Raw genomic sequence first — 26,492 nt, forward strand, 5'->3', positions numbered from 1 at the left:
CCATCTCCTGCAGGTGATACTATCCTTCATCACTTGGTTATGGCGGCCTCTGTTGGGTTCCTCCACTGTATTTTGTTTGTATTACTATTTTTCCTTTGTAATTGAGAGAGATCTTTGATGGTATGTAAGTATCTGTTTCTCCTAAAACTTTTGCTCACTGGTTTAGCATCCATCAGCCAATCTTGCCTGAAACAGTTATTCTTGTGGTGTTAGTCTAATGATGATTTTGTATGTCTTTCTTTCCTTCTACATTTATTACTTAGAATTCTTCCGTAAGGAAAACCTGTCCTTTCTCCCCCATGTGTTTATTCAGTTATTTATTTCACTATGGACTCAGTGATGTTCATTTTGTTCTGTGAGTTATAACACTATCATTGCTTATTTTGTCGCTCAGATGATTCCAGCTGTAGGCATTAGGAGCTTCTTTGGGTTGGGTTCTTTGTCTTTGAAAATCACCATCCTTTTCCAAGTACTTGCTTATTTTCTGGCACCACAGAATATTTTAGGCTCATCTTATATGTTCCCTGCCCCAGGCCTGGAATAAGCCACTTCTCCAACAAGCTGTGTTTCCTTTTCTTTGAGAATGATGTTTAGAAACCAAGATCTGGTCAGTAGATGTGCTCACTGCTGTTGGAGTTGGTCGTAGGCCCTCTCAGCAGAGAGAACTAGGAAATGTATGCATTTCTGTCAGTCTGTGCACCCAGACACACCTGTAGTTGTTTATTCAGACCTAGCATACACACCAAATCATGACAGCATTGCTAAATCAGACCCTGGGAGAAGCATTTACTACCTGCAGTACAGCATTTGTGTAAAGTTCTTTTTGTCTTTATCCTTAGAGTGTGCAGTCAGAATATCATTCTCTAAACTTACTTAGGTTCTGTCTTTTATTCCTGATCCCCTTCAGTGTGGTTGTGTTATGTATTTGTAATAGAGCTGTTTCCCATCTCTTAGGGATCCCTCTCCTGTGGTCCAGTGTGGCGATCTGTTTTGTCCAGTTTTTTAGTTGAAGTGGGGAGGGTAAATCCAGTCCCTCTTATTTCATCATGGCTGGAAACAGAAGGCTTCTTTTAATTTTGAATTTTTAGTAAAGTTGACCAGGTCTTTTTGAACTATCTAGATTGTGTCCTTAACCCTGCTGTGCATACAGTAAAGCACTTGGCCATTTTCTCAACTCTTCCATTGTTTAACCTAACATCCATATAGATGGAGGTGCCCAGGGAGAGGAATGATTTTCCATGCTACCAGCTAGAAATACAGATACATCAGACAAAATCTAGCCAGGGCAAAATTGTCAACTCTTAGATATGTGTCACAGCTACAGGAACAAGTGTTAAAGAGTTTGTCCCACTTTCCTACCTCTGCAGAAGGGAAGACCCATCGTAATTACTGGGGCATCTCTTACCCAGACCCAAGGTGCAGAAAAGAAAACCATTAGGGGAGAAAGTGCCATGGTGTGCATACCTCTTGGCTTTGGCATTCCCAAGAGAACTGTGAACTTCCTAAGCACATGAACTTGAGAAATAACACTTTGTCTTGCTAGGCACATGTGTCTGTTAGGGTGGTGAGTGTGAGAAAATGGAGGAGAAAAGGCAGAGGGCTTCCCCTGCTCAGCCCATGCCTCCTGTTGCAGTTGAGCCTCAAAGAACATGTTGCAAAGAATGGTTCCTGCTGACCCCAGTGGGGTCCCAGGTTAATGAAGGTACCTGGGGTAATGACGAAGGAGCTGACCAGAAGATGATGCAAGGAGGCCCGCAGGCCAAGGGTGGAAAGGGTGACTCAAAAGGGTGAGCGGAGGGCGAGTCTGAGAGCAGCAGAGACGCCCGCTTTTCTCCCTAACCAGTGACTGGCTGTCCCCGGTATAGGGTTCACAGGCTTGGGCCGGGCCCCACTCATCTCCCGTAACAGTGCCTTTCCCACCTGGCCTGGTCCCCGGTCACTGGCTCTTTACTCTGGCCTGCAGCCCCTCACACACTCCTCCACCCAGCCCTCAAGGCTTCTTACACTGCAGCTGAGCCAGGCGCACCAGGCCCCATACGTGTGGTTCCTGTGTCACAGCATTCATGTTACTTAGGTCTGGACGTTCCTCACGAGATCCACCATCTGAAGTGCAGGACCTGCCTTGTTTATGCAGCACAGTCTTGCACACAGTTGGGGCTCAGATGTTTCTTAAATGAATAAAGAGAGAGGCCAGGCCACCCGCTGGGGTGTATCTTCCTAAGGTCTCGGAAGAGGGGCTACTCAACTCAAGAGCGCATGTGGCCTCCGCCACCATCTGACACAGACCCCTATCAGGACACTTGGGACCCCCAGGTTGTAGGCATGCTGGCCCTGAGTGCCCTCCCAACCACCTAGCTGTCAGCTGCTGCCTGTTCTCGGAGCCGACAGCAGGTGGCCCTGTTCCCTTTCATTCAGCAGAGGGAAGTGTTGAGTCAGCCCACGTGGACTGACCGCAGAATCCTGCGCGCGGCACTCTGCTACGTGTATGAGGCTTCAGCCACAAAGATGTGAGTTGCTCTCGGGCTAGTGATTCTTCCTCCTCCCTAAGGGGGCAGTGGCTGATTCCTTAGCGTGAGCGTAAGTTTACTCAATTGCTCAGGGTTCTTGGAAGAGTTTGTTACAAGAAGGAACCACTGCAAGGTGAATTGCAGCCACCAGAAGAGCTTAGAGAGCCCAGGTCAGCTCAGCTGTGCTGGGCTGATGCCTCCCAGTTCAGGCGTGAGCAGGCGAGCTGGGGAAATCTGCGCTCCCTCAGGCTTCCCGGGGCTCTCATGTGCCCTTTCTCTTTCTACACAAGTGCAGAGTCAGAATGAGGCCTTCCCAGCCTCCTCTGCCTCTCACCACCCATTCTCGGCAGCAAGTCCACCAGGGCCACCTTTCTGTCCCCTCAAACAGCCCTCTTCCCTCCAGTCCCAGGACCTTCGTGCACCTCCTCCCCTGCGCCCGCACCCTGTTCCTCATCTTGTCTTTCCAGTTCCTCATTGGACCTATGTGTCCTATTTTGGTTACTCTGAGTCTCCTCGGGCCCCGGGACTGGTTTTGTCCTCTCAGGATCCCCAGTGCCTGCACCTTGGCCTTTTGCAGAGCACACCCCCGAGGTAGGAGTGGGCGGTTGTAACCCAGGGAGAGGAGGAGGGATGGTGCCCGGGTTGACATGGAGATGCCCTGTCTAGTTAAACAAGCGTCTGTTTGTCAAACACTTCAGGAGCGCTCCCCGGAGCCCGAGTGTGCGCTCGCCCGGGAAGGGTCCCGGCCCCGCGCTCGCTCCGCGCGCTCAGGGCTACTCGCCGAGCGCCGGGCCGCGTCGCAGGTTCAGCCTCTGCCCCGGCGCCCCGCTGGCAGGTGCTGGCCAGCCCGGCTCCCCCGCTGTCGGCCCTCCCTTTGGGTCCCGGCGCCCCCCCGCCATCCCCGGCGGGCCGCATTGCCGCCGCCTCCCGCACGCTGCGCTCCCGCCCCCGCCCCCGCCCCCGGCGCGCCGCCCGGCGGGCTCACTCCTCGGCGGGGCGCGCGACGAGCGGACTCGGCTGCGGACATGGCCCGGGGCCTGCGCGGCCTCCCGCGGCGCGGCCTCTGGCTGCTCCTGGGTGAGTAGGGCGGGGGTCCCGGCCACCCCGGGTCCGGCTCGGGACGGGGCCGCGGGCGGCGCCTCCCTCAGGGGAAGGGGCGGCTTCGGAGGCGTCGCGGGCTCTGGAGGGGCGGGCGCTTCACCCCCACCCCGGACCCACGGGAGCTCTCGGCTCAGGAGGAAACAGCGGCCGCGCGGCCCCCCTTCCCGCACCTCTGCTCCCGGCTCTGCCCTGCGGGTGCGGCCGTTTCAGGGTTTCGGAATCAGACCACGGGCCATTTACCTAGAAACTTAGTTAAAACTGAGAATCTGACTGTCACAGGCAGCAGTTGCTGATTTGCCAGTAAAGCCTCCTTTGCAGATGTTCTCTGTCCTCTTCGGGGACATCGCCACAGCTTGTTGTTGTTTGTCGTTGACTTGTCACTTCTGGCTAATAGAAGTTCAAAGAGGGACCCTTGGTGAGGGGGTGGGACGCGCTCGGCTTTCTGTTTTGAGGGACTAGATGGAAACCCAGTGGTGACAGGAACCTGCACCAGCCTTAGCAAAATTTCACGAGAAATTGTCATCTTCACTTCCCTGTCCAAAATGTTCTCACAAAATGCTAAGAAACCTTCCTAAACTGCTTTAACTGCTGGACTCATTTCGTGTATTTAGTTAGTTACCTTTTAATAAAAACTAAATAGATCTTTTAAAGTGAAAGAATCCAGTGGCCCTGGGAAACCTGTGTCCTGGCTGCCGAACAGATGATGCTGGTCTGAAGCACCTGCTGCGAGGTGCCTCTCGGTGAAGGGGTGACACCACACTGCCTTGTAGCTGCTGGAGAAGCAGCTTGGGGCCGTGGGGCTTGTCTGGGACGAGAGGGGCTGCAATTCCAATCTCCCTATTCGCACACCTCGCCAAGGCATGTTGGATCTGCCTAAAACCCTTAGTATCTGCTTCAGTAGAGTGTAATCTGAAAGCTGATCTTGCCACCTAAGTGTTTTGGCTGAAGCTATGTGAAAAGCCCAGTCTTATAATAATATTATTCTCTTCTTTTGCATTAGGATCTATGGGCTTGATGTGGAACTCACTGTTTTAGTTTCCTAAGAAATGAACATTTCTGTTTTAGCAAGTTAGAGAGCCGGGTTGGCTCATTTCTTAAACATAAATAAATAAATGTTCTTTACAGCTGTCCAGAAACTGCACCCTCTAAAGCCTGTATAAATAAAACACTATTTCACGGTCACATATAAAGACCTTCCTTGCTTACCAAGAAAATAATACGTGTTCTGGTGGAAGTTTAAAATCCTAGAATCTTAACATTATTCTGAGAGGTCTGGCTAATGTTACATCTTGGAAAAAGAAACACAGGCTTTATGAGGTTATCCGTTAATTAGTGTCATTGGAGCCCAGCGGTAATTAGAAGAATTACAGGAGCACACAGTTTTCTTCCCAAGTGGTGACGTGAGCTAGATCTCCATGGTGATGAAGATTTTGCTACCCAGAAAAGCAAGGTGGCATTTCTTGTTTTTCATCAATCTGAAAAGAAGGGCGTTTCCAGAGGACCCAGAGTTAGTCTATGATGACTTCATTGTAAGCTCCTGTTTTTATGAGTCCACCTTTACTCAGGAGGGCTGGCTGACACTGTCCTCTATGAACTCATCTGTCATCTGTCCTGGGAAACACGCACCTTCCCTGGCATGCTGGGGGCGGTTGGGGGTTTTCTTGCAAGGCTGCTATATTTATTGAAATATGTGACTCTGTATAAATGCAAGTATAACTGTTGGGAACCGACCGGGGCGTCACAGGAAATGCAGTCAATGTGACAACTGCAGATTACCATGCTGTTTGACGTCTGGAGGCGGTTCTAATCCTGGAGTCCAAATCGGAAGAATTCTTTTTGCTAATCGACCTGGTGTGTTTGTTTATTACCCTCTCTATTCTATTTAGGTGCAGGGAGAAGTTTCTGGGTTTTGTCTTCCTTCCATAGGTGCATGCCAGTCGGTGTGCGTAGTGTCAGTCCCAGGCCAGGGCTGTTGAGAGATGTTTATGCCCTCATTGGAAGTGGTGATAGCAACACGTCAAGGAAATGTTGTAGGTGGAATCCTTACTTAAGGCAAATAGCTAGTTCGGAAAGTCTGTTCCTCCTGATTTTTTTCTCCCAGGATGAAGCAGTTTCACAGCTTCTACTCAGATGTGCTGTCTGGCAGAGTGTGCGATGTGGGCGCCCCATGCGGTGTGAATTCCAGTGAAGATGCTGAGCTGCCGACCGTGCAGCCCCGCGGGTTTGCCCGCCAGCATCCCACTCCTTCGGGCACAGAGCCCGTCTTTCCCAAGGTCCACCTGGCACGGAGGGCTCCCCACTCAGAGGGCCCCGGCCCCAGCCCGCCCCCCCAGGCTCATCTCAGGGAGGAGCACGGGACCCAGACTGAGCGATCCGTCTTCTCCTGGAGCCTTCTGACTCTCTCGTCTTGGCTGGATGTGAGTGCCGGGTGCCAGATCGCATCCCAGGAACCTCGGGGGACTGGGCGTAGGGCACCTGTCCAAGCTGACAGACGCAGGCAGGACCTCTCCTCATTGAGCCTAGATTGAGCCCTGAGAGGTGAACTTTTCAATCCTGTAACCCCATCACATCTGAGCCAGCCGTGTCCCTTGCAGAACAGTGCCTGATATGTGGCAGAGGCTCACGGGGCTCTGAGAAGGGCACACGCCTGAGGGCTGTGGGATCCCTGCCCAAGAGCCTCTTGCTCTGCTGGGGACTCCGGGAAGACCCAAGGAGGAGACGCTGCAGCCTTAGGAGGGGTGAAGGGGAGATGGGGCGGCTGCTCTGGCCTTAGCGCCTACCCTGGCCCTGTGCCCGCCCACCCCTGGCTCTTCACTTTCTTCCTGGCAGATGGAGAAAAACACGATGCTGCTGGGGCTCTGTCCTGTCCCCAGGCCCAGCCACCAGCCCTCCACACACACACACACACACACACAACACACACGGAGCCCCTACAGGGATGTCCTTGGCACCAGCCCTCCCTGCTCCAGGATGGATGACCTTGGGTCTGGGTAACATTTCTAGAGAATGCGTTTGTTCCTGGCGAGGAGGGTTATGTCAACACAGCGGCAGGAGGAGGCTCCCAACCTAAACAAGACCTTATTCTCTGTAACATAATGACGGTATTGTTGTCGGTGGAGAAGGAAGCTTTTTCCCTAAGATTGTTCTATTTTAGTGTTTTCTAAGACATCACTTCAGTCATCATTCAAAACACAGACGCTAAGCAGCTTCGTTGACGCAGGATCAACTGCCAAGTCCCGGCAGGGGAGCAGGGGACCCCGTGGGCCCGAGCGGCGCATCACAGCCAAGCCGTTCTTATTTATTCCTCATTAGGCCTCACAGTGTCTCCTTTATTTCCCTCCACGATGGCGCCCTCCCTCCCGGGTGCAGTTCCCACGGTCGATTCTGTGGGACCAGAGACCTGGCCCGCATCCCTCTGCCCTCCACGGCCCAGCCGGGCAGTGCCCACCCTGCTCCCTGGGGCTCTGCACCCCGACACCTGACAGGCTCACCAGGAAGGGTTCTCCTGAGCCAGACCTCACCTGAGAGGCCCAAGGGCAGCAGTTTACCCAGCAAATGCCTGAATGATAACGCTTGCCTTACTGTCACAGACTCAGGCCAGTTGTCGGCTGGAATGAAAGCAGTTCATGTATCACATAGCAAATCCATGTTACGGGGGAAGAGGCCTGAAAGGCGTAGTCAGGTAACAGAAACTTGGGGACACTGACACCCCAGGTTGGTGCTCTCTGCATATGCCTGTATTGCCTCCAGAAGATTCCAGGGTCCATTTGCGAGAGGAAGGATGGCTGCGGGCTGGGTGGAGGGACAGATAAGGGAGCATCGGAGAAGCACTAATTTCTTCTGGTAACTTCTACCTGGTACAGAACACAAGTGGGCCCCAGGGTGTCAGGCCTGGAAGGGGCTTCTAGTAGGTAGAAGCCAGGGGTGCCGCTACACAGCCTACTGCTGGCTGTAGGAGAAATACACACGAAGAAGCGTCCAGCACAAAACGCCCACGGTGCCAAGGCTGAGAAGCCGCGCGCCCGTTGAGCCACGTACGCGAGGTGCCATCTATGCAGAAAGAAGTAAAAGCCGCGGGCGGCGGGCCCAGATCTCAAGCCCCCGGGAGTCGGGAAGAGCGCTCCAGAGCACAGGAACAGTTATGCAAAGGCCTTGGAACTTTCCAGAAGCCTTTGTGATGGAAGCATGAGGGGAAGAGGGCTTTGAGCCAAGCTACAGGAGGACCCGATCCTCCAGGCCAAGGGGAGCAGTTCAGATTTCATTGTGAGGGCAATGGGCAGACTTGGAGGATATTAAATGCGGTGGCGAGATGGAACAAATGGTTTAAAGAGCCCTGGGCTGCTGTGCCGGAGCCCAGCGGGAGCTGGGCCGGGGCTGGAGGTGGGAGACAGGGCGAGGGAAGGTGGGGCTGAGCTGGAAGGAGTGGAGAGGCTCCAGAGGGTTCCACAGGTGGACAGACAGAGGGCTCGGCTGTGGGAAGGGAAGGAGCAGCGAGGAATGCAGAACAGCTGGGCACCTAGCAGGCAGCGGCCAGAGAGCTGGCGCATCACAGCTGAGGCTTCCAGGAAGTCATAGGGCCCCCGCTTAAATTCAGTGTCAGTGAAGCGACAAATTGTTTTAGTATAAGAGTGTCTCAAGCAATATTTGGGACATACTTATACTAAAAAGAACTCGTTTACCTGCCATTCCAGTTTAACTGGGCGTCCTGTAGTTTTATTTGCTAAAGCTGGCGGCCCTATCCACAGCAGCCACATTGGGTGACACGTCCCCTTGGACACTCAGGGATGGTGGCAAGTAGGCAGGTGTCTGCAGGGCACAGAAGAAGTGTGGCTGGGAGAGACGCCTGGGGCGGCATCCGTGTCAAGATGGTGTGAGAGCCTCGGATAGAAGGGATGGCCCCGGGGGTGTGGATGCAGGTGGGGCGCAGGCTCCTGATGGAGGCCGGGGAGGGGAGGCCGAGGCCGAGGAGAGGCTGAGACAGAGACTGGGGAAGGCAGTTGGCAGGGGCGAGTGTGGAAGAGGTGACAGCTAGTGCAGCCTGGAGAAGGTCAGGTCCTCTGAGAAGGTGCAGAGAGGGCTCACCCAGAGTGCTGCCTACTGAGGGTGTCCTCCCGTGCCGGGGTTTTAGACATGCAGATCTCTGATTCATCTGGAATGTCTTCTGGTTTTCTAGCTAAGTGGCTGTTGGGATTTGAATGGTGATTGCCCTGATTTGTTGACTGATCTGGGAGGATTTTAACAAGACCACCTGTTCAGGAAACAGCAGTCTGTCCTCTACCCCACCCACAGGATTCCTTTTCTCCTGCAGATTACTTCTTCAATTTCTAGAAATCTTGTGGTTTCTGGCTGCTACTATGACTGGGATATCTCCCCCAATTTATCTTCTATCTGGTCTTTGCTGGAACATAAGCTCCTTTTTTGTGCGTTTGTTTTACACTTGGCGGTCTTTGTGCACGTGTTTTCTAACGGTGCCAGCTTCTTGTTTTGTTTTCGTTCTTCTCCCCCTTGGCTTTTTCAGATAGATCATTAGATCATCTGTAAGGAAGGGTGTCACCTCCTCCCCACGTTGACACTCTTGGTTCCCCGCTCCAGCTGGGTTGGAGGGTGACTCTCTGCTGAGTAGGGGGTGTGTGCCTTCCTTCATTCCTGGCTGAGGGCAACAGTGCCTCAAACCTTCAGTCTTTCTCCTTTGGGCAAGATGCTTTTTTAATTTTATTTTATGTTTGCTAGAGACAGGGAGGGGAAGGGATAGAGAATGAGTCTTCTTTCCATCTGTGAAATACTCTTTTATGACGTTAAGGAAGAATCATTTCTTCCTTGGCAGTGTGCACAGCTCTGAGTTCCCTCCTTGAGGGGCGGGCTGCTGGCACTGGTGAAATGGGGCCCCAGGTGGAGAAGGGGTTCACCAGTGTGAACCTTCCTGCATTTCTGGGATGAATGGAGTGTTCCTTGGGTCCCTGTGCTGGCTTTCAGCAGACTTGGGAGTCTGTTGCCCACTGCTTGTTCTGAGTTATGCTTTGCTATTCCTAAGTGAGAGTGCTCTGCACTTTCTTTGGTGGGTTTTATTAGCAGCACCGGGGTTTCTTCCCAGAAGAGGTTTGTGAACGTTCATTCTTTCTGTCTGCGTCAGGGCAGTTGGGATGATGTGAATGACCAGCTCCTCCAGGACCTGAAGGACCTTCATTTTCACTTGCAAAACCATCGAGTGGGGCCCTGTTTGGCAGGAAAGATAACCGAGAACGTTTTCAGTGTCTTTCGTGGGTCTTGGTCCTCTTGGGTTTCCTATTTCTTATAGTGATGATGTTTCACATTTTCCTGTGAACTTGTCCATTTTATCCAATATATCATTAATAGAGGCATCTTATTTTTCTATTTCCCACTGTATCTGTGGACATATGTTTGCCATGTCTGGTCTGAATTGGCATTTTCCTGTCATCTCTCGATCAGAAGAGACAGTGATTTATCTCTGTTATTAGACCCCTCCCCTCTCCCCAGAAGAACCAGTTCATTTCCCTTGAATGCCAAATCCATTTGTTTTTGTTCTGTCTTTTTCAGGAATGAAACTTGTTCTTTGGCATCATGGCTGCAGCCCCTGAATTTCTTTCTGTCTTGTGCCCGTTGCTAATATTTTCTTGATTTTCTGTCTTTGTGGGTTTTATATCTTCTTAAAATATGACTTATTTGGAAGCAAGTTTTTAACAATCCCAGTGACTCAGCCTTTTGGTTTCTCCCCCGACACTCCGTGGTCAGGAAGCAGTCGTAGACCACCGCCACGGCTTAGTGCGAGTGAAGGCATCGTTCTGGGCCTTGCAGAATTTGCCTTTTGTAAAAGGCCCCTAAACCCACAAAAAGAGTGTGGAGTTTTGTTTGTTTGTTTGCTTTTTGGCCGTGCTGAGCAGCTTACAGGATCCTAGTTCCTCAACCAGGGATCAACCCCGGGCCCTCAGCAGTGCAAGCACCGAGTCCTAACTACTGGACGGCCAGGGAATTTCCGAGTGTGGAGTTTTTATGTGTTGGTGCTAGTCATCATCTTAAACTATATTACTTACGTATCCTTCCTTATTGTAGTCCCCCAGCTGTGTCAGGGCTCTGAGAACTGTGTTTCAACCCCACGCTGCTTCTCTGATTCACTTTTCTGTCGCTGAGTTCCTGCACGTTCTGTGCCACTGGGACAGTGGGGCATTCACACACCTAATCTCTGCCAGTCACATCCACGTGAGGAGTTCTTATAGCATAACCTTCTGTGTCCTCTTTATTGTTTTTTCTGTTTTGTTTTGTTTTGCGGTACGCGGGCCTCTCGCTGTTGTGGCCTCTCCCGTTGCGGAGCACAGGCTCCGGACGCGCAGGCTCAGCGGCCATGGCTCACGGGCCCAGCCGCTCCGCGGCATGTGGGATCCTCCCGGACCGGGGCACGAACCCGTGTCCCCTGCATCGGCAGGCGGACTCTCAACCAGTGCGCCACCAGGGAAGCCCTTCTTTATTGTTTTTCATTTTATTTTTTTTTACTTTTAATTGTGGTAGAATACATATAAAATTTACCATCTTAACCATTTTAAGATGGTTACAGTTCTGTGGCATTGAGGCTATTCACATTGTCCTGCAATCATTGTCACCACCCACCTCCAGAACTTTTGCATCTTCCCAAAATGTTACTCTACCCACGAAGCACTAACTCCCCATCCCCTTCCCCCAGCCCCTGGCAACCACCTTTCTACTTTCTGTCTCTTTGATTCTGACTACTGTAGGTACCTCACATGAATTGGAATCATATAGTATTTGTCTTTTTGTGAGTGGCTTATTTCACTTGGCATTATGTCTTCATTCATGCTATGGCATGTGTCACAATTTCCTTCTTTTTTAAGGCTGAATAATGTTCCCTCCTATGTATATACCACATTTTGTTTATCCATTCATCTATCGATGACACCTGGATTGTGTCCACCTTCTGGCGATTGTGAATAACGCTGCTATGAACACAGGTGTGCAAGTTATCTCTTAGAGACCCTGTTTTCAATTTTCTTGAGTAAATACCCAGAAGTGGAATTGCTGGATCGTATGGTAGTTCTATGTTTACTATTTTGAGGAACTGCTCTACTGTTTTCCACAGTGGCTGCACCATTTTCCATTCCCACCAGCAGTGCACAAGGGTTCCGATGTCACCACATCCTCAGCAGCACTTGTTCTTTCCTGGTTTTTTGACGGTAGCTGTCCTGATGGGTGTGGGATGCCCTTTCCTTCTTTCCAGGTGGAATTTGACTTTGTCAGGGATGGTACTGTGCTTTATTATTTTTTGGTCTTACATTTGTCTGACTCTATTGCCCACGTTTTGGGTGTTATTCTGCATCACTTAGGCGTTTGATCTCATTTAGCATCCTGTTTTCTCGTGGATTCAGGGCACACATCGACAGGTCCTCCCACATCCAGCACAGAGCAGGCACTTCAAGGAGGGGAGGGAGGAGGGGAAGCAGCATCGCTGGGCCAGAGCAAGGGGACGGTGGGTCTGCAGGCTGACGGCAAGGATGAAAATCAGGTGACAGGAGAATCTTCTAGGTGAGGGCTTCATTGGAGCAAGTTGCTGCTTGAGGGGGAAGTGGAAGGGCCCCTGGGCCGGGAGGAGGGGACTCTTCCTGCGCTCTCTCAGCCCTTGACTAGCTGCTCAGAGGGTGGCAAGGGCGGGACTTCCTCTTGCCAGGCATGGAGAGCATCCTGGGACAGGGGGCGAGCTGGACCAGCTGACCTCCTGCAGAGAGAGGGCCTTAGATGGAACAGAGACGGGAGAGGAAGAGCTCAGGGGAAGCCGAGGGGCTTTCGCTCTAGAGGAAGCTCAATGTGACGGAGCCTGGCAGTGGGGAGATGCCCAGGGGCCACGTGGGGAATGCTGGAGGGACCACGGCACCCACTCAGGGGCTGGCACAGGGACCCTCCGGCCCGCCAACGACGGAGCGTGGTGACCGATGGAGCCAGTTCAGGAGACCCCGACTCGCGGGCGGCAGGAATGGGCACTCAGATGGGCTGGGGAGCTCCTCCCTTGGGCCCCAGGCTCTCCATCCTCTGGAGAGGTCGTCTCCAGGCTCTCTTGGCCCAGCCCCTGTCGGTAAGTTCGCTGGGATGTGCTTCTCCAGTCGCTGTGCAGTGATTCATCTGCGTGTCAGAAAAGCATGCAAAGATAGACTCCCTTAACAAGTGAGACGTTGAAATTGGTTTCTAAAACCATGAAAATCCTTTTGCTTTCCTCTGAGGGAACCACGTGCTCCTTAAGGACACCAGTGATTTTAGTGGGAGCGATGGGCTTGAGCCGGCTGTACCTGGTACCTGCTCAGGTAGAAAATGCTGGTCCCCTGGGACTAGGTGGACCCGGTGCCGGGAGGAGGCAGCTCGGCCGCTGGCTCTTGGCTTGACCTCATGTCCTTCGGGGCGCCTGCACGCGGCCAGGCATCCATCTCACGGGACTCCCACCTCTCCAGTGAGACCCCTCCAGGCCGCTCTTGGGGAGGTGGCCCTGGGGAAGCCCACCTGCAGAGGTGACTTGGTTCGAGGCCCTCAAAGCCTCAGCAGACATGGATCATCTACAGCCTTTGGGGCTGCTTTCAGGGTCTCTGGCGTCGAGGTGGCCGCCCTCAGCATCTCTCCCACGTGGTCTGAGATGAGCATGCCAGGGGTTGCACCCCAGCTCCACCACTCCTGGGCTGTGTGGCTCTGAGCAGGTTACCTAGCCTCTCAGGGCCCCTCTGTCCCCATGTGTAAAATGAGAGCATAATACCTGCCCTGTTTGTTACTTGCAAGGATTTAATAAGCTGATGCCCGTAGAGGGCTTAGGACAGGAGCTGGCCACGTGAACTGCAGCTGTCACCACCTTCGATGGGGCCTTCCCAGCATGTGGCAGTGGGAGGGGAAGTAGCAGGCCTTTTGCAATTGATGTGTAACCCATCTAGAGCCTGATCTGCATTCTATCCATTTATACCAACTTGCTTCCAAAGAGAAGACAGACAGTGGCTCTTGACAGACACACAGGCACCTTGAGGCACCGAAATATGACCTGGTATCACATTGCGCAGTCCCCAGAACCCTCCAGAAGGGGATGAAATCAACAGAGTATTTAAGCAGGGAGGAGAGAGGAGCATCTCACAAGTTGCTGGCTGAGGACAGGTTGAGGCCCAAACCACTCTGCGCTTTCTAGAAGCCAGAACAGACCGTGAAAGTTAAGAGAGCTGTCCCTGGCCAGGAGTGCGGTGTGCCCCAGCACATCTGCTCCTTCAGTGAGTGTGCCGTCAGCCAGAAGCCTGCTGCGGGCCGGCGCTGGGTGTGCAGGAGACGCAGTCTCCGAGGCCCCTCGGTGGCTAACCAAGGGTTAGAAGACGGCGCGATGCACGGTCAGAGAGGGCTCTGCGCTGAGCAGGGCAGAGGAGGTGATGGTTCACTGGGCCTTGAGGGTTGAGTAGGAGTTTTTACTGGACACACAGAGTTCCTGTTTTTTCATTTTGTCATTTGGGTTTTTGTTTTCTTTTTCCAGAGTAGACTGAGAAAGGCTGAAGGTAACATGTTCAAACCAAGTTCTGTTTACATCATCCTCTGGGGCATTCAGTGACAGGCCAGGCATGTAGCTGCGTGGGCATTTGGCTCCCAAGTGGCTGTAGCCAGGAGAGTCCTGGAAGTGGGTGTTTTTCACCCTGCTGGCCCTAGCTGGGTGAGCAAAAAGTGATTCAGCAAGAACATGCCTAGCAAGGATTTTTCCGATAGCTATTAGGAAAAGGTCTGGACAGAATACAGGGAGAATATTTTAGAAATTATACTTTTAACCTGTGGAAAACGTAGAAGAGCATAAAGCAGAAAATAAAGGTCATCTGTGATTACACCACTCAGAGGTAACCCACTCGGCATGCCCTTCTGATTTACTGTTTTTATTGAGGTGTAACTGACGGAGAGTAAACTGGATGTTTAAAGTGTATCATTTGGAAGGTTCTGGCGTAGGTACACACCCACGTGGACCCAAGACCGTGAGCATGTATATCCGTCACCTCCAGAAGTGTCCCGTGCCTTTGTCCCCTCCCCCTCCTGCCCCCTCCCATCACCCCTGCTGGGCCCTGGGGTCAGGCTCGCACTTCCTGTGAGTCGCTAAGGGCCACTCAGTTTGCAAATCCACAGGGAGGGCCACTCGTCTTGAGGTGGGGTTGGTTCTGTGAACACGTCTTCTGGAAGCCAGGCCTGTTTGCCCACCTGGTGTGGGATGTTCCCATTTCACAGAGAAAGAAACTGTGGCCGAGAGGTGGCGAGGCCTCCTCTGGGCCTGGCCTGGGGGTGGGGGTGGGCAGTGTGCTGGGGGCCCTGGAGGCTCACGGGCTCTGAATTCAGCCCCCAGCCGGTCACTCTGACGAGCAGGCCCCCCAGCAGGTGCCCTTCCCTCGGCTCACCTCCCACCAGTCACCCCAGCCCTGGGAGGACCGTGTGAGTCTGCGGCTCCATCTCTGCAAACGTGGGGTGGGATGAGTGGCAGCAGGATGGGCCCGTCCTGCAGACGTGCGGCCACAGGCCAAGGGCACAGGCATGAAACAACACCTATCAGGTCCTCACTTCTGAGCCCTCATCTCTCGTTAGAAAACCCAAATGCCCCAGAGCCCCGAGGTCCCCCGTGGGGAGGCTGCCGCCCCATCTTTCTGGCCCCGGGCACGTGGCCGTAGAGATCTCACTGCCATTTCTCCTCGCGTCAGGGACATTTTCCAGCTGTTTCTCGAGGCACCGCCAGGCTCGCTGGACTGAACGATGCAGACACCAGGGAAAGTCCTGCCCCGACTTGCTGCTGTCCGCCCGGCAGCCTTGCACTCGGCCTTTTAAAGACATGAGTTATGAATGATTAAATTTGCAGTGACACAGGATTGGAACCCATCTGGCCCCAAACAGCTGGTTTTAAAACTTTGGGCAATTTTATTCCATGTTAAAACCATAACGTTTCCTCTCTTCCCAATGAAAGAAACCACATCAGGCTCTTTTTGTTTGTAAATCTAAGTGTCATTCTCCTCTACTTAAAAATGAAACTGGTTTCCAGATTCACACAGACAGCTTGCCCAGCCTCATCCCAGTTGTAGGAATGACGGCAAAGAGAACAGCGGCTCTGGGCTCCCCCAGGGCAGGAGAGAAAGGGCAGCGGGGTAGGGGTGTCTGTTTCCAGGGAGCAGAGGTCCCGCCCTCAGGAGACAGACAGTGGCTCACAGAGAGGTGGGAGCTGCCGCCCAGGGACCAGCCCAGAGCCAGGCCGGGTCAAGGCCACAGGGCAGGCCCTGCAGCCAGCCCAGGGCAGGGCGGCGCACAGACAGTGCGGGCTAGAGTGTGACCACTGAGGCCGAAGGTCAGGGTGGCCACCCAGGCCCTGAGCCGGCCGGGCGGCGGCAGGTGGCTGCTGGATGTGTGCAGCCCAGAGGAGAGGGCAGCAGGAAGAGGCCGACCTGAGCGTCAGGGAGGGACCCCCTCACAGGGGGGACTGTGGCCTGAGGACACGTCCCTCGGAACCCATTCCAACCAGGCCCTCGGCCTCTGGCCCCCCACCTACCCCCCGCACTAACTCTGGGGCTTGTGGGCCCCTGCTTCCCTGACATTCCAGGGACTCGGGAGCCACCCAGCACCCTTAGATCAGATCCCTCCAGCGCTCACATCAGCCCATGGCTTTCTGTCGCGAGCACCCAGTGCCCTGAGATGCGCATTCATCTTCATTCGCTGTAAACCAGCCCTTCCAGAGCAGAAGGGGAGCGCGCCGCACTTCCTGAACCTCCTTGGGACAGTCCGAGACACCATGCTCCACTCCCATGTAGAATGTCCACTGATAAACTGGGCGTCACCATCTGGTTCACCTGACAAATATTAACATGCAGAGCTGCTGGGTGCCAGGGAGGACATCCACGTGAGTCAGAAAGAGTGGGCGAGGAGAGGACAGCAAAGAGGTTCTGAGAAAAGAAAGAACTGTCCGCCCGCCCTAAACAAGGCACTAGATGTAGAGGTGGGGCGGGGGGTGCTGGGACCTTAGGGAGGAGGACGGGCGACATTTGAGCCTGAGCTTTGCCAGGAAGGGCGGTCCAGGTGGGGAGTGCAGAGCGGATGCCACGAGCAGTGAGGCGCGGGGGACACACGGAGGGGCGACCGACCTTCAGAGGCTGCAGCTCCTCCCTGAGTCTGTGTCTAAGCCTTCCTGAGCTCCCTGCGACCCCCGGCGCAGGTGGGCTTTCTCGGGGTGTGCTGAGAGGGCAGGGGTGGGGAGCTGCCCCTTCCGCACGGCTGGCCCTCGGGTGCACGTGCGCCGTGTGGACCCTGAGGGGGCCACACCCGGGCTGTTGGGAAGCGGCGAGAACTCAGGGGCTTTCAGAGACCCCCGCGTCTCCCTCCCCGGCCCCCTGAGCGCCCCGGGGGCCTCACTCCTTCACACCCAGCCGGGCGCCCCTTCCCAGGGTGTCGAGAGCGGGTCAGCCCTGTGCCCGCCCCCCGTCCTCTCCTGGGGGCTCCTCCGAAGGGCTTTCCCTCTTGCCAGCCTTTCATCTTCCCCGTTCCCCCCCATTACTCCCGGCTTCTCGAGCTGAAACCCCCGGGGGTCCTCCCCATCTGAGCGGCTTCCAGGCCCCCGGCCTGCCTGTCCAGGCCTGGGGGACAGTGGGACCCTCCAGGCGGCGGGTGCGGAAGCAGGCACCTCAGCGTGCAGGCAGGTGCAGCCCAAGGCTGCTTCCAGCTCCTGCCACTGGTCTCATCTCCACTTCCATGTGCCGTGGGTTCCCTGCGTTTGCGGTTTTATTTGTAATTAATCACAGAGTTGTACTTTTACTGCTATGAAATGTCACTTTGTTAGCTTGACCCCCCTGCCGAGATGTGTCCAGCCTGGAGTCTGTCACTTAAATTAGGTAAATGGGCTCGTTAGCCTCCCACCCCGTCACATGTCGGGGGACGTGGAATCCAGGGGCGCGGGGTCGTCACGGGGATCCTGGAGAGGCGTGTGGAGCCCCCGCCATCGCGTCCCCCGGGAGAGCGGAGAGGCCTCGTCATGGCTCCCTCTGACCACAGCCCTCCCCGACCCCAAGTCTCCGACCCTGCCGGACACAGCGTGCTTGTCACTGGCCACCAGTCCCCGCCGTGCTGAGAACCAGCCGTGCCGGGAGGGGACGGCTCTCGTGCACTTCGGCCCGGCTTCCAGGCGCACAGGCTCTGGCAGGAGGTCAGTGCCCTGCACAGGCTCCGGGCCCCCCCGCCAGCTCCCTCGCTTCAGACTCTCGGCGGGGCAGGGACGGAGCATGCTCTTCCTGCCTGTGTGGGGCCCCTGTGCCCGGCCTGCCCTTCACTTCTGTTTAAGGCAGCCCGTCGCTGTTACCTGTAACCAGCACCACTGTCCACCTGCCCCTCTCCCAAGTCCACAGGCTTCCTCTGAGAGCCCGTCCTCCCCTCTGCCCCGGCCGGGCCTTCAGCCTCCCGTTCGTCTCTCCGTTCTGCCCACCGTGGGCCGGTCAGAGCCCCGTCTGTGGTGTGTGAACTCCTTCATCTACCCTCCTGTCCACCTGCCCAGCCGCTCAGCCATCCACCCACCCAGCCATTTACCCATCCCCCCACCCGCCTACCTACCCATCCCCCCCGCCTCGTCCCCCCACGCAGTAACTCTTGAGCCCCCAGAGTCGCACACTAGAATGGCTCTTCCCAGCCCCCTGCCGTCACCACCTCTCTGGCCACGCCCCACCTTCCTCACCTACCCCCTCCCTGAGATCTGCAGCAGAGGACAGGTCAGGCCTGCTGCCCCACTTCCTGCTTCCGGCCCGAGCCTCGCGGTCTGGGAGTCGGCTGGGTGCAGGCCCCGACGGGGGCAGGGCTAGTTCAGTCTAGTCTACACCGTTTCCAGTGCTCGGACCTTGGGCCTGCTTCTGAGCCCCGAATCCCCAGTTCCCATCTGTAAGGCGATGATCACCATAGGACCCCACCTCAGGGTAGTCGTAAAGAGCTTTGAGCAGCACCCGAATATTGTAGGGACTGGAGAACCAGCTCCTCTGCATTTTACTCTGGGAAGACAGAGGTGGAGGGGGAGGAGTCCGAGGAGCCAGGGGCTCCCACCTGAGCGCACACCCCTACCAGGCCCGAGCGCCTCAAGTGACAGCTTGCCGTCCACCCATGTCCCTGAGTCCAAGAATTCCCAGCACAGCCCCTCCCCCCAGGGATTTGGAAGGGCCTGCCGGCGGGGCGGGGCGGGTGGGTGCCTGCAGGCAGAGCCCAAGCAGGGAATGCAAGGACCCCGACCCCACCCCAAAGAGCAGCAAGAAGGTGGACAGTGGACGTTCAGCCTGAAGAGGGGAGGAGGAGGAGGCCTGGTGGGGGGAGGACCCAGTGGAGAAGCTTCCTCACCTGCCTGGCGTCCACGGGAGCCAGGCTTGGGCTTGGGGGAAATGAGTGAAGTTTGCTTCGTGCAGGGCACTGCTTGGCCATTTGTAATTTCTGACTGTACCTTCATCAAGGCGGGAGGGTAGAAACATTTCACGTGACAGTGTGTCTGCTTGGTGGTTTCTAACTGGTGAACATCCAGACACAGAGGATGTGAGCTCAGTGCTGGGTGCTGCAGCGCAGCCCGCAGGTGCCGCAGGAAGAGGGGCGGGCGGCGGGCTCCAGGACCCTGTGCCGCTGGCCCTCCCTGGGCCGGGCTGATTCCTCCTCACTCCCCAGCAGGGGCCTGGTGGCCTCGCGGGTGATGAACCAGGGTCCGGTCCCAGCAAGCTGTTCTCGCAGCCGCAGTTTCCATGTCAGTGAAGGGCAGGCCTTGGGAACCATGTCGGGAGTGGTGTGAGGATGAAACAGTATGTGAGAGTCAGACTCTGTGCCCCGGACAAGAGGAAGTGCGGTCCCCATTCTGTCGCTGTCGCCCAGGGAGACCTCATCATCAGACCCGCTATTAGCAGGCAGGGCCTTTCCTGGGTCCAGAAACAACTGACGAAGAAATGATCCAGTTGGAGCCTAGACGCCCCCTCCAGGGATCACGGGGACCCCAGGGCATCCTGGTGGCCTCAGAGTCAGACGGGGCTCCCCGGCGGGCCCTGGGCTGGGAGCCCCGATGGATGTGGGCTGTGGACATAAGAGTCCCTGACCCACAGTGGGGGCAGGCGGGCCCGGCGAGGCCGGAGGGTGACAGTCGTCTGGGGGCTGTCGTTGCAGTGAGCCACCTCTTCATGGCCACCGCCTGCCAGGACGCCACCTTCAGCACCCTCCTCCACGAGCTCTGCCTCGCCCAGTTCCAGGTGGACATGGAGGCCGTCGGGAGGCCGCTGTGGTGCGACTGGGGCAAGACCATCGGGTGAGTCCGCGTCTCCGGTGTGGGGGCGTGTCGGGGGCGGGGCCGCGGGGCCGGTGAGAGGGTTTCCCTCAAGGCCGCGGTTGCGGTTCTTCACCAAAGTCCAGGGTGTGGATGCGCCACGGGCTGGGTCCAGGGTGAGGGCGAAGGAGGGCGCCCCTGTCAGGTGAGCGTGGACGGTGGGGTGGAGGAGGCCTGAGCGCGGCGACCTGGGGTCACGGTGGGTGGCGGGCGCCAGCGTGGCAGGCGGCGGGCGGAGGGTTCCGTTTGGTCCTTGTCCGGTCTGGGAGGCCCGAGCCGGGAGCAAAGGTCTAGCGGCCGGGCCGAGTCCCTGTGACAGGAGCCCCCGAGTGCAGGGCTGTACCCGCAGCTTCCCTCCATCCCCGTGGTCCGGCCAGGGCTGTCCTTCCTGCCTGCTCGGGGCTCGGAGCTTCCTGGAACCATGGGCGGCCCAGCTCGAGCTGAGCCCCTTCCCCTTCCTGACTCAGTCCTTCTGCCAAGACGTCCTTCTTCCTGCCCCACAGGGCTCATCCCTGGCCCCTCGGCCGCTCAGCGGGGTCGGCGTCTCTCCCTGCCCAGGCCCCGTCCCCTCCGTCTTCTGGAGCAAAGATCATAACTTGGTGTGTCTGCAGGCGCTATCCCAGGTTGTGTTTCTGCTTCAGCGTTCAGGGCCCGGGAGCATCAGAGGGCTCCAGTGGGCGAGGAAAGGCAAAGAGAAATACCCTCCAGATGCCGAGATCACAGGTGGGCGGCCGACCCTGCCAGGCGAGCAGGGTCCGCAGAGTGTCTGTGGGTTTCCAGCCTGGGCTCCGATGTCCTCTGTACAAAGACCTGCACCTCGGTTTACAGCACAGCGCAGGACACACAGGAGCTGGGCGCGGGGGTGCTGGCTTCCTGCCACTGCAATTAACATGGAACCCGCACGGCCCTCCAGGGTCTGAGCAGAGGCCGAGTGGGCGCCGGGCCAGGTGGGGTTTCCTCACCCTCCTCCTTCTCCGCTGCCTCTTCCCAGACTTCAGGGTCTCCTTTTCTGAGCTGAGAAATAAGTCATGAGTTAGAAATCAAAGGGGGGCGGGGTTAGAAATCAAAGCGGGGCCGGGGTGGTGGGGGGCAGGATGTTCAAAATCAGCAGAGCCTGTTCTTGAGGCTAATTGGCTTTCTGCCTCCGCTGAGTGATTCGTGTTTAAATTAAAGAGTGCACATTATTATGACGCAGAGAAAACACCACGAGGGTCCCTGGGGAACAACATGCCCCCGCCCCCGAGCCCAGCTCTGGGCAAGTGATTTGTGTAGACAGATTCCAAACAGGTGGCCTCGCAGAAGAGGTAACGCAATTGGCAAGTGACGTTCTGAACGAAGCAGTGGTGACATGTTACTGGAAACGAAGCCACCGCAGACGGTTTCCGACTCCGCTTAGAGTGCAGACAGGAGTCATTATCACCTGGGCCCCAGAGTTTGCCATCATCCGAGCTGAGCTGTGTGGTGATACAGCTGAAAATAGAAGCCGGGGGTGGAGGTGAGGTTGCTAGGAAATGTCTTTATTTAAAAAGAAAATCAAGATAATTGTGGGAGGAAGAAGCAGAAGTCCTCATCCTGAGAGCATCTCGGCAAATCGGCTGGGGCCAGCCAGCCCCGGGGTCTGTGGTCAGCAGAATAACAGCCCCTAGAGGTGACCACATCCTAATCCTGGGACCTGGGAATATGTTACAGTACACGGTGACGGGGAGGTAAGTTGCAGATGGAACTAAGGCTGCTGACCAGGTGCCCCTGAGATGTGGGGGTGTGTGGATTATCTGGGTGGGGCCAACACCATCACAAGGGTCCTTACATTGTCCCAGCTTTGGCAGTTACAGCACCTTCAAATTGGCTTTTGTGTTCTCTTGACATCCCCCCGCCCCCCGCATCCTTTTGGGGGCCGTTCCTTACTTTCTGGCACCATGAGATTCTCCAGGCTCGTTTTGTGCATTTTCTGCCCCAGCCCTGGAATCAGCCATTTTTCCAAGGAGCCCCGGTTCCTTTGATTAAAGAATGAGGCTCAAAAGCCAAGATAAACATACACATATATTCCTTCCAGGGATTTAGATGTGACCAGTGAGACCACCCAAGCACAAGAAGAAAAATAACACGGGAGAGCCCCCCTTTAACCTTGGGGTAGGGAAAAGCTATATATAACGATACTTATTCCAAGGAACTGGCTTACGATCATGGGTGTGTCAAGTTCAAATCTGCGGAGCAGGCTGAGGCTGGAGACGCTTGGGCGGAGCCAAGGCTGCAGCCTTGAGGCAGAATTTCTTAACTTGCTCTTAAGGCCTTTCAACTGGAGGCTGAAGCCCACCCCCATGATCAGGGAGGATCTCTCTGCTTAAAGCCAGCTAGTTGTAGAGGTGAACCACATCTCAGAACTGCCCCAGCAACACCTGGGTTGGTGTTTGGTTGAGTAACTGGGAACTAAAGCTTGGGCAGGTTGATGTAGAGAACTGCCCATCACGCTGGGGCTCTGAGTCAGAGCTGTCCTCAAAGGCAGCTTCCGAGAAGTGTCATTTCCCCCCACCGCATTTCTCCATCCTTTTCACCCCATTCCCACCCACTCCCTGTGGGTACCAGTCTCATTAGCTTCCGGTTTTTCCTTCTTGTATTCCTTTGTACAAATGGGCAGGTGGACATATTTTTTTCCTTATATCCTCTTCTTTCTTACATGAAGTATTGGGTTGGCCAAAAAGTGCCTTCAGTTTTTAAGTAAAAATAAAAGCCACATTTTTCATTTTCACCAAGAACTGTATTGAACAACGTATTCACCCTTTTGTTCCACTACCTTCTGCCATTTTTCAGGCAACTTCATAATTCCGTCTTCCCAAAACTTTTTATCTTTTTGGACAAAGAACTTTTCCAGGTGCCTTTTACAGTCTTCCAGGGAATTGACATTTTTTCCATTAAGAGAATTTTGTAAAGACTGAAATAAATGGAAATCTGAAGGTGCAACGTGTGGTGAATATGCTGGATGAAGTAGAACTTCCCAGCCAAGCTGTAACAGCTTTTGCCTGGTCATCAAAGAAACATGCGGTCCTGTGTTATCCTGCTGGAAGATTATGCGTTTTCTGTTGACTAATTCCGGGTGCTTTTCGTGAGTACTGTGTCCAGTTGGTCTAATTGGGAGCAGTACTTGTTGGAATTAATCGTTTGGTTTTCCAGAAGGAGCTCATAATAGCGGACTCCCTTCCAATTCCACCATATATAAACATCACCTTCTTTGGATGAAGACCGGCCTTTGGTGTGGTTGATGGTGGTTTATTTCGCTTGCCCCACGATCTCTTCCGTTCCACGTTATTGTACGGTATCCACTTTTCATCGCCCATCACAATTTGTTTTAAAAACAACGTTTTCATTACATTTAAGCAGAGAATCGCATGCGGAAATACGGTCAAGAAGGTCTTTTTCGCTTAACTTATGTGGAACCCAAACATCAAAGCGATGAACATAACCAAGCTGGTGCAGGTGATTTTCAGCACTTGCTTTGGATATTTCGAGTGTGTCGGCTGTCTCCAGCGTGGTATAACGGTGATTGTTCTCAATTAATGTCTCGATTTGATCACTGTCTACTTCAACTGGTCTACCTGACCATGGAGCGGCGTCCAGTGAGAAATCTCCAGCACAAAACTTCACAGACCACTTTTGACACGTTCGATCAGTCACAGCACCTTCTCCATACACTGCACAAATCTTTTTGTGCATTTCAGTCGCATTTTTACCTTTTTTGCCGAAAGTGTTGCTGTTTTCTTCCATCTTCAATATTAAAACGGCTACACAAAAATTCACCAATTTGACGTCTTTTTTTAAATGCACGCTGATATGACAGCTGTCACCTACAATCTAACACAATTGTTTCCAATGACGTTAAAGATGACTAAGTGCTACTAGAGCCATCTTACAGAAAAAAACCCGAAAGAACCTTTTGGCCAACCTGATACACTATACTGTACTACAGCTATTCCTATCCTATACTATTCCATAGATTGTCTTCTATACTGTACTGTACTATACTTTAGATAGTCTTTTACTATAGATATTCTTATACTACGCTATGCTATCAATACTCTTATGCTGTACTATACCACAATATAGATATTCTTATACTATACTATAGATATCTTTATACCATACTGTACGATAAGATACTACAGATACTCTCATACTATACTATAAATATACTATACTATACTATACTATAGATATTCTTATACTACACTATAGATATTCTTTTTGCACTTGGGGTTTTCTTTTTTCACTGAGAAGTATATCCTGGACATCAGTCCTCATCAGTGCACAGAGAATGTTCCCATTCATTTTTACAGCTGGATAATATACTCCACCATGCACAGTGTTTCCATCGCTTTCCTATGAAGAGGCATTTAGGTTTTCCCAGTAGTCTCCAATTTCAGATAGCGTTGAAGTGAATGACCTCGTGCAGATGCATTTTCACGTTGTTGGAGCTGTATCTTCAGGTCAACGGTAAGGGCACACGTGGTTTTATTAAGTACCGCCCATTGCTCTCCTGAGGGTGCAGCGGTTTGCACCCCGCCAGCAGTGGAGGGCCCGTTTCCCCAAGCCTCGCCAGCAGACTGTCATCAGACGTTGAACGTTCCCCGTTGGATGAATGAGAACTGGTGTCTGAGTGGAGTGTTAATTTGCAGTCTCCAGTTACACGTGAATCTGAACATCTTTCCTACGTTTAACGGCCATCCTCAAATCAAGTTGTTTGTTCATGTCTTTTCCCATTTTCTGTCAAGACCATTTCTGGTCCTTTTTCAAGAGTTCTTTGTAAGCCAGAACAGAGAGTAGCCCTTTGTGTGTGATACATGTTAGATATTTTCTCCTAGTTTATTAGTTGTCTTTCGACTTGTTTTCAGCATTTTTGGTGCCACGTAATTTTTTTTTAAGTAGTCACGTGAGAGTTGATCTTTTAGCACCTCTGGATCTGAGTCATAGTTGGAAAGCCTTTCCCTACACCAAGATTCAAGAGGAATCCAGCCATGTTTCCTTCTCGAGCTCATGTCTGGTTTCAGTGGCGACATCTAAACCCCTGGTCTACCTGGAGTTAGTTGTGGTTTGCGGTGTGAACTATGAAGCAGATTTTGTCTTCTTCCAGATGAGCTGCCCGTTGTCCTGTTTATTCATGAACCCATCTTTGCCCCCAGTGATTGGAGACGCCACTTCGCCCTTTACTAAGTTTCCCTGTGCATTTTGCTCATACTTTTATAAAAGGTCCCTTTTCAAGCCTTCCCCATGTTGCATCGACAGCATTAATTTCTCCTCCAGAACCATCAGTGGGTGCTCACTGCCTACTGAACGCTTACTTAGTTGTCGGTTCCCTCCGTCCAAGAAAAGAGTTTATTATTGTAGCTCGCATTTACTGAGCACCTACTGTGAGCTGGGCATCATGCTAAGCCCTGAACGTTCACTATCTCATTTAAGTAGGCAGCGACTCAGGAAGAGGCAGAACTGTGTAATTCCCACTGTATCTGCCCAGGGTCACAGCTAGTAAGGAAGGTCTCTTTGAGTCAAAGTCCCAGCTCTTGACACTCCCCAAGGGCACTAGGTGGCCGCTTCCTGAACCTCAGGGGGCAGTGTGGGGCTGCTCTCTGTATAAGTGTGGCTCCCCGGGAGGTGGATGCTGGCCTCCAGTGGCCATCTCTGCCCCCGCCAACATCCAGTGGGCCTGGTGAAGTTCATTTGCATTGGATAATGATGCCGAAAGCTTGGCCTCTGTGCACAGGTGCCAAATAGAATCTCAGAGACAGAGTTTTGGGTGAAGTAGAAAAGAATAGCTTTATTGCTTCGCCAGGCAGAGGGGGACACAGCAGGCTCCTGCCCTCAAAAACCGTGTGTCCCAACCTGGGAGGATTTGGTGAGGCGTTTTATAGCAATAGTTCAAGGGTGGGGTTGCTGGTAAGATCAGGGTGTGCGCAGGGCCTGAGCGCCTTTAATCTGGTCTCACAGTAATCTCTTGATGAGCTTCTCTGGTTCCTTTAATCTGGCCTCAGGCGGCTTCTCTGGAATGAAGAATGCCAACATCTTCCGTTTGTTGGGGGTTTTAGTTCTGTAAAGAGCTCAAATACACTGTTATATGTGTCCCTTGAGGAGGGACCAGGACCCTGGCCCAAGGCTGCTCTACTGCTTCCTGGCCGCTCCTCCCTTGTCTCTGCATCCCCTCCCTTCCGTGATTAGCACCTGTTTGAATCTGCGCTTTAGAACTCAGGGAAGGTCGTGGAGGCTGGAGTCTTGTCCCTACAAACAGGAAGCAGGGGACAGGGAAAGGCGTCCGTGCCCAGGAGCCCCCCAGGGTCCTGCTCGGCTTCAGTACCAAGCCTGGTGCTCGAGCCAAGGGCAGACTTTCCAGGGTCTCCTGGAACAGTGGAGGTCTGGGGGGTCTTGGGGGTGGACAAACTTGTCCCAAGGATTGGGTGGAAGGAGAACGGAAGAGGGACCCAGAGAAGAAGGCTAGGCGTAGTGAGGGTGTAAGCAGGAGGGCCATCACCATGACCAGAGCGCAGTGACCAGCGGGAGAGCAGGGACCCAAGGTGGGGACCCGCAGGCAG

General features: G+C 54.0%; 1 protein-coding gene across 2 annotated transcripts in view; it reads left to right on the forward strand.

Moving 5' to 3' along the window:
- Window positions 1–3,143: 3,143 nt before the first annotated feature.
- RAMP1 (receptor activity modifying protein 1) overlaps window positions 3,144–26,492 on the forward strand; it is a 47,920-nt gene continuing 24,571 nt past the window's right edge. For both annotated transcript variants that reach the window (XM_082841689.1, XM_082841690.1), the window contains exons 1-2: window positions 3,144–3,584; window positions 19,764–19,902. In XM_082841689.1, coding sequence (XP_082697815.1) covers window positions 3,155–3,584; window positions 19,764–19,902 — 569 coding nt within the window. In that variant the 5' untranslated portion in view covers window positions 3,144–3,154. The remainder of the gene's footprint in view (window positions 3,585–19,763; window positions 19,903–26,492) is intronic.

The sequence above is a fragment of the Leucopleurus acutus genome (genome assembly GCF_964270905.1).
Source record: "Leucopleurus acutus genome assembly, chromosome: 6".
In the NCBI taxonomy this organism is placed as follows: Eukaryota; Metazoa; Chordata; class Mammalia; order Artiodactyla; family Delphinidae; genus Leucopleurus; species Leucopleurus acutus.